At 43.1% G+C, this 15,220-nt stretch overlaps 1 protein-coding gene across 2 annotated transcripts in view; it reads right to left on the bottom strand.

Annotated features, from left to right (window-relative positions):
- Positions 1-858: 858 nt before the first annotated feature.
- Positions 859-15,220, bottom strand: part of chd7 (chromodomain helicase DNA binding protein 7) — a 58,553-nt gene continuing 44,191 nt past the window's right edge. For both annotated transcript variants that reach the window (XM_048162432.1, XM_048162431.1), the window contains exons 22-38: positions 14,262-14,461; positions 14,020-14,179; positions 12,221-12,310; positions 11,671-11,774; positions 10,265-10,394; positions 10,045-10,102; positions 9,887-9,947; positions 9,459-9,795; positions 9,144-9,352; positions 7,709-8,497; positions 7,017-7,174; positions 6,401-6,628; positions 5,846-6,250; positions 5,516-5,713; positions 5,265-5,405; positions 5,047-5,151; positions 859-3,076 (exon numbers count right to left, since the gene is read on the bottom strand). In XM_048162432.1, the coding sequence (XP_048018389.1) occupies positions 2,015-3,076; positions 5,047-5,151; positions 5,265-5,405; positions 5,516-5,713; positions 5,846-6,250; positions 6,401-6,628; positions 7,017-7,174; positions 7,709-8,497; positions 9,144-9,352; positions 9,459-9,795; positions 9,887-9,947; positions 10,045-10,102; positions 10,265-10,394; positions 11,671-11,774; positions 12,221-12,310; positions 14,020-14,179; positions 14,262-14,461 (4,435 nt within the window). In that variant the 3' untranslated portion in view covers positions 859-2,014. The remainder of the gene's footprint in view (positions 3,077-5,046; positions 5,152-5,264; positions 5,406-5,515; positions 5,714-5,845; positions 6,251-6,400; positions 6,629-7,016; positions 7,175-7,708; positions 8,498-9,143; positions 9,353-9,458; positions 9,796-9,886; positions 9,948-10,044; positions 10,103-10,264; positions 10,395-11,670; positions 11,775-12,220; positions 12,311-14,019; positions 14,180-14,261; positions 14,462-15,220) is intronic.

The following is a 15,220-nucleotide window of genomic DNA, read 5'->3' as shown; positions in this document are numbered from 1 at the left end:
GAGGCACGATGCCGGCGGTGACGAGCCCTCTGCGAGCGACTGCGCCATGTGTCAAGATGGCACATAATGACTAGGAACCACAGAAGATTTTCAATGCCACAAAAACCACCCTGACAACAACTCGCTCTTCATTAAAAACAAGAAGCAAAGAAAATCTATTCAACAAATGCAACAGCAGTTCACTGTTATTCGTCTATAAAAGACAAGGGAAAACATTTCCCACATCCAAAAACTCAATTAACGTACATTAACACCTCAGGACTTCCATGGCAACAATAAAAGGCATCATTTTGACAACTCCGTGTATGAGCACCTCCTGTCCAAATCTCAAACTCTATCTCCTGCCAAGAGCTGCATGCTGGGTGCACACGAGACCTATGGATTTCACGAGCCACTTCATCGGAAAGTGCAATTATGAAAGATGTCTGTCGAGAGAGGGGGAAAAAAGCCTTGTTCCAGGCGTTAGGCTCATAATGGCTGGCTACTGGAGCGGACAGAGAGCCCCTGCCATGTCCTCCCGTCCTGTCGGAGCGCATTATGTCAACCGCTCCACAGGACTGATGGTGTTTATGATGGCTAGAGTAAACAGGCCTGTCGGAACCTCTTTCCCCGGCAACCAGGTCATGCAGCGCTACTGTACGAGGCATCTAGTGCAGAATCATTCGGTTTTCAAATTCTGTTCTTTAAAAATGAAATTTTAAATATCAAACTTAAATTGTATTTAGTGCTTTTAAAGTATGTTAACAAGTACTTTGCATCTACATTCAATATAGCTTTAGCTAAATATTTGGTGCTAATGATAAAAATCTTCACAATTCAAATAAATCTTAAACTTAACAGATCAAAGACATGTGAACGTAAAGGGAATTAACCATTTATTCTGTTAGATGATATATAAAAGGTTAGTTGTCGACAGAGGATGCCGTTTGACATCCCCACAGAGCTACACAAACAGCGTTTTGGTTTCCTAGGCGAATATTGTGAGTCACTTTTATTAAAAGCATCATTACTACAGTTGGCAGCAATTTACAGTTCATCATACATGATGGTTTCAAAAACAAAAAACAAAAAAAAAAAAAAGGACACTCAAAAGAAGAAAAAAAAAAACAAAAAAAAACATGTACAACATTTATGTCTGTAAACTTCAAGGCTAGTTAGAATTGAGGTAATGCTGTTCAGCTTTGTGGCTAAAGTAACAAAAGTCCATTCAAATAGATAAAGGTACCTGATTTTATTCTTACACCAGTGCATTAACATGGATACAATGAGACAATTTGACTGCAGTAATTTATTTCATGTCGCTTTTTCACACTTTCCGGTGTTTAGTCAAAAGAGTAAAATCGAACATTCAAAAGCTGCCTTCGTTATTGCTGTCTCCACAGGTCGAGAGGTCTCCTCACCCGTTTGGATTGTCAGTGTGAGAGACTGGGAACAGTCCGAGTGTAGGCTATGATATGTGAGAACTTCGCCCGCTCCTCTCAGCAGAACAGTACAACGAGAACCACGATTCTTCTTCAGCAGCGGAGAGTGTCTTAATGCCGTAAAATTGTACACCACTGAATATTACGAGATGCTACTCATTGTTACAATATCAACAGTAGAGAAAGAGAGAAAAAAAGACAAAAAATAATATTAAAATAAAGAGAGAGCAGCATAGCACTATCGGAACCATTAATTCCTATAATATTTCAGGAAATTTCCATCTCATCTAGAAGGCACCCACACAGTGCCAAAGACTTCAAAAAAACCCAACAAAAACACAAAAGAAAAATACAGGGGAAAAAACCCTTTTGACATCCGCACAAATCTATGTCTGTTCGTGTCATCCCTGGCTATGCTAATGGTTACAGAGACAGCTTATTTGCTTTCCTCTTAACTTTACCTGTCAACAAAAACCAAACGACCAAAGTGTTTTGGATATTGAGTTGGCATGTAAACTCACTAACCATCCTGTCAGAGTTCAGTTTGTCTTCCTCAGCCCTGGGAAAAATGTTAGAAGGCCTGATTCAGTTTTTCAGTCACTTTTGTCATCCTCATCAGCAGGGTCGTCATCGTCCTCATCATCATCGTCATCATCATCATCGTCGTCCTCATCGTCCATTCCACCTTCCATGGAGTCCATTTCCTCTACTGGCCCTGCCAGGTCATCATCTAGTACTGATGAATCAGCAGTCTTGTTCTGGCTCTCCTCTGAGTCACTGTCTTCAAGTGTGTTGTCAGCAGTTTCGACATCAGCCGCAGAGGCATTCTGGTCCTGATTTGTGCTGGGCCCTTTGCTGGACCCCTTGTCCTCACCGGCGGCCCCTAAGGCCCCGGACACAGCACTCTGGAGGTCAGCTAGAGAAGCTTGGGGGAAGCCTGGGAGGCCTAGGCCACCAAGGCTGGGGGGTAAAAACATGGATGGGTAGAAAAGGCCTGGGGCCATGGTGGACAGCAGGAAAGGGTTAAATGCCAGCGGGTTAGTAGACATGCCGGCGGTGGCAGCAGCGGCAGCCGCAGCAGCAGCAGCATTCAACGCGGCAGCGTCACCCGTAGCCTCAGCAGACTCCGTTTCACTTGGTTTCTCGGCTTCCTTCTCTTTCTCATCTCCTTCCTCCTTGGTCTCCTCATCCGTCTTCAGGTTGGGATTCTCTTCAGATTCAGCCTGGTCTGTACCAGACGCACCGTTGGTCGCCGTCGCAGCTGCAGCCAGGTTTCCTCCAAATAGACCCCCCAGACTGAACATGTTAGGAAGGCCGCCCATGCCAGGAAGCATGAGTGGCAGCATGGCTGCGGCATGCTTGCCGTCCGCTCCCCCTCCGAGAGCAGGGGGAAAGCCCATGAGGCCAGCTGCCAGCTGGAGGCTCTGGAGGTTCTGCAGGCCCTGCAGACTTGTCAGGTCCATACTGCCAAACAGTCCGTTCATCAGCAAAGGATTAACACCGGATGTGGAAGCCGCTGCTGCAGCCGCTGCCTGTGCTGCTGCCGTCGCCTTGGCGATTTCAGATTTGGGACGTCTGCCTCTGCGCCGCACGCCCTCCTCTCTGACCACAGGCCCAGTCAGGAGACGGTCAAACATGGTCTCTGGGAGAAAGCCCTGGGAACAAAAATAAAATATTATATATTTAAAGTATAACTTGCCATTAAGATGTTTGGATTCATAAAGATTGTTTTATTGTGTTTTTAATGTCGTCCCCTTATGCTCACCAAGGCTGCAATTTGATCAAAAACACAGTAAAAACAGTAATATTGTAAAATATTACAATTTAAAATAACTTTTATAAAAAGGTTTCTTGAGCACCAAATCAGAATATTAGAATGGTTTCTGAAGAATCATGTGACACTCAAGACTGGAGTATTGGCTGCTAAAATTCAAATTTACATCACACATACATGCACCAAATTTACATCATATATAAAATGTATTCCTGTGATGCAGTTAATTTCGTTGACGAATAATTTGTCATAATTTTCGTCAACAACATTTTTTCAAGGACGAAAACGAGACGATGACTAAATAAAAATGTGTTTTGAATGACTAAAACTATGACTAAAATCTAATATTCGTCAACGAATAAAAACGAGACGAAAATGAAAGAGGGACGATTTGGGAAGATATCCAGTCAGGAATGCTGTCCTGTGTGGAAGATGCGCACATTTGAAGTGTAACGCGGGAAACGCGGCGCTGTTGCGCGCTCTACAGGCTCGCGCAGCAGCACTTCAGACTGCTTAGTAATTAATGAATAGCGCACCTTTATTCCAAGAGATTGCTTATAAACTAATATTGATGAATTACGACAATGTTTACTACACTATGTTTATATGGTAATGTGTTGTAGGTTGTAAGAATGCATATTTATCTCCCTCATTAGTAACCTGCTACTACAATAGGCTACAACGCAGGCTGCAGACATTTCAGAATAAGAGTCACTTATTTCGGGATGGTTTATAATTATTATTTTTTTCCTGGTCATTATTGTTATTTTGTTTACACAATAAACTGTATTTAATTTATAGTAAACTACTGTATCTTCTGTCACAGGAAGGAAAGACTAAGAACATTATTTGACATATTATTCAATATATTTTACAAGTATAAGGGTTATTATAGTTAACTAAACCTAAAACCAAAGAAATCTTCATTATTTGAAATAAACTAACTGAAATGAAAAAAAAAAAAATATATAAAAAAAATGTAAACTTATTTTATTTCATCTAGTTTCTAAGCTTTACCTTAACCTGAGGTATTAAAATAAAAGAAATAAAAACGTAGACATTTAAAAGCGAAAACTAAAAGACAAACAAAAAATTTAAAATCTAAAACTAAAAATCAAATCTAATAAAATTTTAAACAAAAACTATAGTACCTCAATGATAAGTGTGTCAATCTCTGAAATATGCTGAATTTTGCTCTTTCGTGTCTTTTTGCACTTGAACGGTCAAAAACAAAAAGTACAGTTGGGTGAACAAACAGTTTGGGAAATATCAGATGTACCTATATCAGTGTATAGGATCTGTGTATTATTAGAGAAATGCTTTATGTATTACAATTTAACTAAATTCGATTTTAGTCGACTAAATCTACTGTCGATTTAGTCGACTAAATTCTTATATTTAGTCGACTAAAACCAGACTAAAACAATTTCCGATGACTAAAATATGACTAAAAGGCATTTTAGTCAAAAGACTATGACTAAAACTAAATCAAAATTTGCTGTCAAAATTAACACTGCTGTGATGTAAATTTGAATTTTAGCAGCCAATACTCCAGTCTTGAGTGTCACATGATCCTTCAGAAACCATTCTAATATTCTGATTTGATGCTCAAGAAACCTTTTTATACAAATTTAAAAAACAAAAACACACAAATAAAAAAAAGTTGTGCTGCTTAATAATTGTGGAAACTAATGATTTTTTTCAGGATTATTTGATGAATATAAAGTTTGAAAGAACAGCATTTATGAAATGGATCTCTTTTGTAACAAATGTCTTTACAGTCACTTTTGTTCAATTTGAAGCATCTTTGCTAAATAAAAGTATCAAACTTTAGATAAAATCAAGACTCACCGATTGCTTCACAATATCTGTCCAGTCAGGGGCGATGGCAAATTCTGGATTTTCAATCAGCCAGCGTGGTAAATCCTTCATTGGAGGGGCCATGGCTCCTCCCATCTGTAGTTATAAATAATATAATATAAATATAAAAGTTATAAATGTTGCAGCAAGTGTAAAGAATTTTTTGGGTGAAATAAAATGGAACCATTTCTAAAAAAAATAATACTTGCCTTTCTTCCATTCCTAATGTTAACAACAGGGACTCTCTCCTCTCCGGTCAGCGTGTTAATGTCTATCTTGTTGGGATTGCGGCATCTGTGCCTTTTCTGTTTGGGCTTGGCAAACTGGGAAAGGAGGAGGTCCTCATTCTTCTAAAAGATAAGAACAAGAGAACTCTAAGATAAACTGCATACAGCACAGGACATTCCCACATCAGCCAACAGAACACCACAGTTGGGTGGGCACAAAGAATTGCACTCACTGGTACGTATCCAGGCACATCCATAGTGTAGGTGGGGTGCTGTCTCAGCCATTCCCGTAGGTCCTTAGCGCTGGGACCATCTTCTCCTTGAAGATTGCTTCCCTCTTCTAGGCCTTCACCAGGGGCTTTCTGTGCAGGAGACGACATGGGTCTGTGTGCCCGCCCATCCACAAAAGCTTTGGTCCCATCTGAATTTTCCTGTAGAAGCAAAGAAACATAAAATGAGAGAAAACAAAAAAGTTGATTTAAAAAAAAAAAAAAAAAAAAAAAAAAAAATGTGCCGCACGAAAACGGCATGACACCCACATCACATCCTGACAGGATACGTACCACATTGAGCTGTCCTCTCTTGTTCCCCATAAAGAGCAGTTCCAACCCCTCCACATTTTTCCTGCGACCTCTTTTTCTCCGGTTGGGGAGTTCAGTGTCAAGTAGAGAGCCGTTGGCCCTTGGTCTGGAGGAAGCGCCTGCTTGCAGTAGCTCCATCTGTGCTTTCAGGGCTGCGGAGGAGGCCATGGCTCCAGGGAAGGCAGAAGAGGAGGAAGAGGACGACACACCGTGCAGGGCTTTGGTCAGGTCTATGGCCTGTGCCTGGCCTTCTGCAGCATGGGACTCTCGTAGCTGTGCTACCATCTCCATCAGGTTCCTGCGCTTGGCAGCACGCTCAGCCTCAATCTCCACCTTCCTCCTTCTGCGTCTGCGCTGCCGAGGTACTGACAGGCTCAAAGTTTCATCCTGGACAAGAACAATGATAGCATATTTAATCAATGCAACTCTTAAAATCTATTTTATAATACTAAACAATGTTTAAACAAAAGACAAACAGTGCAGTAGCACCCATAGTGAGTCTCAGGGTGCAGTGGAGGCGTTATAGGTGGGACTTGCCTTGTTGACCTGTGGTGACATGGTAAGGTCCTCACTGCCACTATAGCTGGTCTGACCCACCATTGAGAGATCACCAAGACTCCGCCTCGGCAGGGGGCTGTCCGTTGTCATGGAGCTGTAGCCAGGCAACAGGCCTGGGAAGTCAAAGAACTGCCTCCTGTTGAAAGGCCACTTGCCCTTCATGACCGCTTCACAGATGTTGTCCATACGATTGATCATTACCCTGTCCTGAAGTACAAACACAGAAGAGCAGCACAAGTGTGAGTGAGCGTGTGCGCGTGTATGCATGCATAATGAACTGGAGGGTACACAAAGGGTATCTCATTTTCTCCATTTCAGCTCTAGTTTCATGTCCCAAGGATCTTATAATGAAATTTTGCTCTATTATAAAAGGAGGAAGCTCTGAAACTATAAGTACAACCTTTATACTATGCATCACATCGTTGTTTTCCTCAAAGATTTGAGTTTGGATTAATTTATCTTTAAATCACTTTTGTGGCAAACACTACTACATGCTAGAAGAAAAGGAAAACTGGATGCATATAACAATGTAATTGACAAAAATGGAAGCAAAAGATTGGAAGGGATTTGAAGAGGGAAAATTGGTTTGACTAACCTTGGGCCAGAAAGAGAAGAGCGAGCGTTCACTGAACATCTGAGAGGCTGATGGCTCAACGTCATCAACACTAAAGCAGTCCCTGGTCTCATCGCGGGCTGTGCTCAAGGAGGCGTTACTCTCCTCGTCAAAATTCTTCCTCTCAGAGGCGGCTCCAACTGCAAATCAAAATGATCTTTCAATACAAACAAGACTGCAACAACTTTTAAAATCAAAATCTATGCTATGTAGCCAAGAACAGTCTCCGGAAGATGTAAAGCAAGCAATTTTCTTTCTATCCCAGTCTAATATGCAGAGAAAATTGATCAGTGTAAAAGCTTTCAAAACTGCTTGAGCATCCAACACAGTCTCAAGTGGACTAAATTTGGGGCAGAATGATCTTTGTACAACCAATGGAATACAGAGGGAGTGTCCTGAAACAACAATTTTGTGCCAGTAGAGGCACAGAAATGACACATTTTAACTTAAAATTCCCAATTAAGTAGGTACTCCTCAAAGTAAAATTACAGATGATTGAGTGGAATTAGCCTAATCCTAGATTTAGTAGTAATATAAATAGAGAAAATGGAAGCCTGGTTTAAAACTGGTTTAATTTGTTTTTGGAGCATACAAAAATGCTTTGGGCATGTTTCTCTAATAGAGATATAATAAATGTATTTTTGATAAAACAGCAAATAATGCCTAATAGTCACCTTCAGCTTGTGAAGATTTTTCTGATTTGTCATCCTCATCCATCTTTTCTTCCTCGTCTTCTTCAGAGATTTTGTCAATGGGTACTTTAGTCTCAGTTTTCGAGGGAGACGCTCTCTCATCCTGAGCATTTTTGTTTTCAGGGGTAGGGAGTGTGTCTGTAGACTCATGATCCATGGGCTTCTCCACAGCCATACTATCCACAGAACAACCCATCTCTACCTTGGTCTTAACCTCCATTGCATCTTTTTCCTCCACTTCCATCTTCTCCTCCTTGGGCTCGTGCTTAAGAACCAAATCATTTGCTTCCTCTTCTTCCTTCACTTCCTTTTTAGGAGACGGGGCTTCAGATTTTTCTTCTTTGACGTCCTCTATGTTACCGTTCTCCACTTTGGGCATCATCACATCTCCGTGCTCTTCCTTCACATCCTCATCTTTGAGCAGGGTCAGAGGGGTGAGGGGATCAGACATGATGGGCAGTTCTGCACCCTTGCCCTGTGTGAACTTCTTATGGGCCTCCAAGAAGCTCAGCTCAGGGTCATTGAGGATGTGGTAGTCAGTGCGGCTGACACCATGCTTTGCGGCACCCCGCAGGAGGTCTCGATCGTGGCGTCCGGGCTCCCACCAGGCAGGGAGGTCGGGGCTGGGTTGGCACAGACTCAACCTCTCCTCTAGCAGAGGGTGTGGCAACACCTGCTCCCTGATCCGCCGCAGCAGCTCGATACGATAGAGCGTCCGTGAAGCCCGCTCCTCTGTAATGGGGTCAATGATGAGGGTGGGGTCTGGCAGTTCTGCAAGCAGAAAAATGTCCAGTTGAATAATCAAATGTGAAAATTCAAATCAAAGCAACATCAACATGTAAAAAGTACAAACAAAGAAAATGCAATTACAGTGCAATTTAAAAGAAAGTAAACAATATTTTCTTGGCAGACAATCAATATATGGTGATTCATATATATATAAAACACTAATTCTCTAATAATTTGCTTGAATAGATAAAGGATCATTTAAAAATGCTACAAATCAATCTAGGCATTAAAATATAATGTCTAGTATCAAAAACATTAATTGCGATTCAGATATTTAACAGTATTAACAAATTTGTATGGCAAAGGTAATCTAAATGTAAAAATAAGGGAAATGAGCTGCACAATTAAATCTACAATATTGAATGACAGTGATAAATTAAAAACAATCTCCATCAATATGGTTCTGATATATTGTGCGTGTTTCTTCGGGTAGCATGTTTCTTCTAGGGATGATGCAGCATAAACAGAGAAACAGAAATACTAAAAGGTAGAGAAAGCAGACTAGGTTCGGGCACAATGAAGAAAATAAAATGTTTGGGACTAAAAAAAAGAAAAAAAAAAAAAGAAAAAAAAATCTATTGCACTTCTAATCCCCACAAATTCCCACTTTGAAGAGACATAAGTTTACCTGTCTCTGCTTTGACCTGCATCCGGCACACCCGCTTGCACATGGCCACAAAAGAGTAGTAATATTTTTCCAGGCTCTCGTCCGTCTTCTTGTCCAGACGAGCAAAAGCACGGAACTGGGACCAGTCAAAGCACTGTCTGTGCACGTCATAAACCACACCGAATGTGGACACCACGCGGTAGAAATCGGCCTCTTCACGCCTTGTCCATCTGGAAAACAGATGTTGATAAATGAAAATGAGGTGATGCGTGACTAAAAGAGAAGAACTTAGAAGAACTTTTTTTCCCTAAAATGAAAGATCTAGAAGTAGCTTACCTCTGCCGACGCTCTTTGAAATAAGCCGCTCCATCAGCCAGCAGGGCGGCGCTGTCAGGGATGTAAGGTGATCCCTTGGCCATGAAGGGCCCTCCTTCAGCCATGAAAGCCACCGCTCCCTCTGGAGCATAAGCTCCTCCCTCTGTTACCATGGCGAGGATGTCATCACGCGGGCGGCGCCGGCGCCGGTCAGGTTTGGTCATGGCTTCCTGCCTTAGTTGCTCGCGCTTGTGAGTGCGCTGATAGGCCGTGATGAGGCGGCGCAATCGGGCAGTCAGAGCTGAGGCTGGCGGCCAGTACAGATTGCCTGCCTTGCCATTCTCACCAGGTTTAGGAGCTGAGGGTGGACAAACAGACACCGATAATGAGCACAGATAGGTAAAAATCAAGTATGATGGGTAACACCTGTGCACTAAGGAAACAAATACCTTCTCCAGCTTCCCCATCCATCCCTTCATCTTTATCATCCAGAGGAGAGTTTGTAAAATCCTTTGGACAGGGCAAAGGAAAAAAAAAAAGTTATGAAATCCAATCTATTACCAATACTGATTTTAGACAGTTAAGACTAATATAGTTCCAAACTCACATCCAGATCATCTTTGAAAGGCATCCGGAGTGGCTTGTACTCTGGGTCTTCATCCTCTCTATTGTGAAAAAAAGATAGGCCCTTAGATTGGGAGAAAATACAAAGAAAAGAAGCAAAAAAGGAAAGCAGGGTGATGGATAAAGAAAGAGGGAGAGAGCCAGAGAAAGAAAGAGCAGGAGGAGTCCCTCTTGCTGGGGCTGTGATTTTGGGCCAAACTTACCCCTCGACACCATCTGCCATCATGTCCGCTCCCCTCTGCTCAGCAGCGATGGCCTTGGCATCAGGCATGCCCACCCTCTCCAGGAAACACAGGGTGGGGTCAGCACGCATAGAGTTATACTTCTCATAGCCTAGCAGAAGAAAAGAGCAGCGGCGAACATAAAATATGCATAATTACAGGGTAAGCTGAGGGCTAGGGAGCTATTATTTCCCCTGGTGATGTTAAAGCAAAAAAAAAAAAAAAAAAACAAAAAAAAAAGTATTACGGGTGTGTCAAACATAGTTTAAAAAAAAATTAAAAACAAATTTAAGTTTCCAAAGAAAAGAAATTCTCACACACACACACACACACACACACACACACACACGAGTAAATCAAACCAAAGAAAAAACAAGAAACAACTAGAAAGCCAGAGGAAAATGCCCGTTGAAACTGTCCAAGCAGAACAGATTTGAGCCTGCGGATCCCTACAGTGCACAACAGGGGAGGCGATTGGCAGGCTGGACCCACTTCAGCTGAGCCGCTGATCAGACGGGGCTCGAGCACCCCCTCCCCCGCTAGAACATCACATTTCAATTAGGATTTATGCGGTGACACATTGTTCCTAACTGCCGCCGCGCCCCGAGCCAAACTGTAATCATGAGGGGGTTTATAGGCCATCACTCTTTCCTCTGCAGTCCAGGCCTGCCACCTCTCCTCTCCCTGTTTCCTCCCCAGACCTCCCTACTGAATTGGGATTATGATTAAGAACAGGCTGCCTGTGTTATATACACGCTCCTGTGTGTGTGTGTGTGTCTGTGTGCGCGCGTGTATGGAGGCCAGCTGTTAACGAGGTAGCACAGCTCAGCGCACCAGGGGAGACCAGAGAGAGCTCTCTGTACACACATTCAGGAAAAAGACCAATCTGAGAGAAGCATAAAAGCCCCTCACACTAAGATTAATATCGGCGGTGAGAGGAGCAGACACTATTAAATAAAGCGACTATTACTACACTTTATACAATTAAAAGTCAGCAGCTGAGAAACCCCTTTCCATCTCTCTTTAAACACTGCTTTTGGCCCCTTTTCCCCCTAAAGATAAATTGTGATAGCTGCGTAGCTTCACAAAAGAAAACAAATCGCGTCCCAAATGGGAAATTTAGCAGGCTCTCCCAGAACACTTCTTAACTGCGGGTCAATGTTAATACAATGTGCTAAGAGGTGCCTGTTGCCTCTGATAGATTAGATCTGGGCTCTTTCCCCTATCCATTTTCCCATCAACTCTCCATCTAGTCCAGGACAAGCCATTCAGAAAATATCACCAATCAATCTCTAGGCAATATTACAATAGGTCAACATTAGCAATTGTCACCTGTCACCGCAAAAGCACCAGTTGGAGAGCAGTAGCCGTGAGAAGGCGGAGCTTACCATGCTTAAAGACGCCGATGAGAAGGGACTTGTCAGCATCGAGATCCCACCAATCAGTGGGGACGTCGGCATGGAAAGGTTGTGGGATCCAGATATCCAACTCGCTATAAATGACAGACAAACAAACACAGGAAAGGGTGATTAAAACCAGGAGATGGCTGCAGTGGCATATAATCTAATGAGCGCGGCATTAATGTCTATCTGCAGACATCTGGTAGGAAACACAAGCATTAGCAAGCCACATCTCATTTAGGCCCATTTCTCATCTTGTTTATTTAGGGCCAACCTGATTACAGCCAGAGATCTGAGCCGCTCACTTATCTCACCCTGTGCACTTGCGTGCACATGCGAGCCCCTCGCAGTCATTAGAACTTCAGTCGAGTCCTTGAGATCATCAACATGGCAAGCACGTTTGCACATTATAAATGCAAGCACATCTGGGTGGGGGTGTTGTCAGAAAGGGGGAAGAGGAGGAGGAGAAAGAGATGGAGGCAGAGGAAAGATAACAGCAGGCAGGATTCGGTGGAAGGGAATAGAGAGAGATGCCAACCTTGAATCGGTTCCCTCCAGGATTCTGTCTGCCTGGTCTCCGATGACTTCTTGTCGCAGATAGTACAGCATGCGGACCCGCAGCAGCACTCTGTCAGAGATGGAGCGAGCATGAGAGAGGATAAAAAGGGCAGGAGAGAACAAAAAACACAGATGAGTTGGGGGTTAATGGAGTGCCACACACATTGAAAGGAAGGAAAAAGGGACAAAGGAAGGAGAGAAGGCAGAAAACAAAAGAGTGAGTAAGTTTGGCCAGCTCCGAGCTGTGCCAGCAGCAGTAGCAGCGGCAGCAGCAGCTCTTTGGCATGTGCCACGGCTCATCCATCATGCTGCCAGGGCTGATTAGCCACGCTGTGCGGCAGCCTCCACGCCTGACAGATGGCTGCACATAATCACCTCTGTGTGTGCCGCCTTTCACCCGCTTCCAACAGGTCTGCCTGGCACCTGGCCTGGCACCGCGCCGCTGCGCTTGGGGAGCCGCCCGTACCCACCCTCTCCCCCCTCCTCCCCGCATACGGACTCCAGCACCTTCATCCTCTCATTTTCATTTCCTTCCTAATGCTGTTAGGGAAGTTGGGGAGGTGCTAACGGGACGCCTCCAAAGTACAGAGGCAGAAGTTTGCAGTGCGGCGAGCAGATGGTTGGCGGTCTAAGCACCTCGCATTTATCGTCTCGTAACGTTTCCTCAGCTGTTGCTCTGTTCCCCTTCTCTGGATGCACATCAGAGCCAGCAGTGTAAACCTTGTTTTCCTTTCTCTCCCTCTCTCTCTCTCTGCTGTCACTGCCTAGCATTAGGCAGGACACAACAATGCTGGCCTGGCAACAGAAATTATTTATCAAATGAAACCAGAGAGGCCTCAAAAAACAAAAGACGAAAGCCGGCGACACAGGGCATAATAGACATGTGGGGCGAGAGGCAAAATCATCATGTGCAGCCTGATGAGCTGAACGATGAATTATTGAGTGATCCTAAAATCTTTCGTTTCAGTGATGAAAAAGATTCTTCATGGCCCGTCATTCATTATTTCATTGGCAGAAGCCTTTGCCAGAAAGATGGGACTCTTTCTTTTGCCAGATTCTCTACAGCTGGCCATTTTTTAACTGACATTCATTAGTCAAAGCTAAACTATGGATGAGCCAAGCAACTTAATGAAACATCTGCACCGCAAGGTAACAACGCTAACTCACTTTTGGACATGTTCAGCTAAATTCACAAGTTTGCTTTGATTACTTTTTTTTAAAGTTGAAAAGCTTTTCACAAGTCTCCAAATGCACCTGTGCTTCTGAGGATATCAAAGGTTACTTTAAAAAAAAAAAAAAAAAAAACACAGCAAGTATTTTTATACTTAATGGCCAAATTTCACAAAAAAAAAAAAAAAAAAAAAAAAAAGGAAGATTTCTATTCGTGCCAGGTACAAATCTTTTGAATAGATCTAAACACTAATTAAGTTATACTACTTATACTTAGATCAAATTATTCAGCGTCTCCAAAACCATCAATGGGGTATTAATGTTATCACATTGACCTAGATTTACTCCACATTTACACCACAAGTACTTTAAAGTGCAACATACAGCCAACTGAATTTTAGAGTAGTGGGAAACAAGTGGGGAAATTTCATGGATTAACTATATATATATATATATATATATATATATATATATATATATATATATATATATATATATATTCACAACTTTTAACTGATTTTTTTTTTCAGGTTTCACAAGACCATAACCCTAGAAACAGATTTACATTATTTTTGCTGGACGTTTCTGTAAAGGTGGGAAAGGACATACTTGTTGCAGTGGTGTTTTAGGTGTCTCTTATAACTATCCTCTTGAAGGAGGATGTCAGGATTACAGTCAGCAAGCCAGTCAGCCTGTGGCATGTGAGTTTGAGCAGCCTGCGGCTTCCCCTTCTTCCCTTTACGGCCCCGGGGCACTGGAGCAGACAGTCCTGAAATCACAAAAATGCCATCATTTAACACATTAAGAGGTGAATGCAAGAAAGTAGTGCATTTGAGGTTGTAGTGTCCTACCAGAGTGGTTGGTCAGTGTGCGGCTCTGGCCATCTTCGGTAGGGGTTATGAGGTCCCAAATGAAGCTCTTGATGTTCTCGTCTCCACGGTAGTGGAGCAGGCAGTAGGCCAGGAGGGCACGGCAGATGGTCTCTACGTCTCGCTCCCTCAGTGGACGCTTAAAGCGTCCATGGGACAGGATGTCACCCCAGCGGCCCCAGCTACGCACAACAGAGGAGAAGTTAGCCAGGGCACAGTTCAAGCCTTTTTGAACTAGAGTTCTGTTCAATTTTGTAAAGCAGCACAAAAATATCACTGACAAGACTAGTTAAACTAATTCAAAAAGTGATTTTGTACTGTCTGGGAAAAAACTACCACAGTGTCAAGAACATTTAAGAAGAGCATTACTCTATGATTGTACTATTTCTCACAAACTGGAGAAGGAGGGGTTGCTCCACTGCTTTGCTGGCATGAAGCATGACCATGAGGAGACCCAATGCCCTTGTTATTTGATGGAGTACTCAAGCGCTCTCTAAGCACAAGCCTAAAGGGCTTTTGGGAAAGAGAGAGGGGGGAAGGTCTGCTCTGATTTCACAGCCCTACACTGCTTAACACCCCCCCCCCCCCCCCCCCAAAAAAAAAAAAAAAAAAAAAAAAAAAATCAGAAGAGACAAAGCTCTCAGACTTGATGGATCTAATTTGCCGTATAGCCCAGGGGTCTAGACGCGTCTGACTGAAGAGAAAAAAAAAATATATATATATATACACTGGTCAGACATGGTGCGTGCAGCCAGCCATGATTAGTGCTGAGTGCACTGAGGCCTGGCGCTTAATTAACTGTGCGCGTTAGATAGCACAGTGTCTGCCACTGCCCCGGGACAAGCAAGCGTGACAAACTCGGCCACTGCACTGGTGGCCTGTGAGCTACCAGATATTCTCATTCCAAATGGAAAACAAGACAAGACAAGGGGAATTTGGAT

Source organism: Megalobrama amblycephala, linkage group LG17 (assembly GCF_018812025.1).
Source record: "Megalobrama amblycephala isolate DHTTF-2021 linkage group LG17, ASM1881202v1, whole genome shotgun sequence".
NCBI lineage: Eukaryota > Metazoa > Chordata > Actinopteri > Cypriniformes > Xenocyprididae > Megalobrama > Megalobrama amblycephala.
The sequence above is the reverse complement of the archived record's forward strand: the minus strand, read 5'-3'. Positions and strand labels throughout refer to the sequence as shown.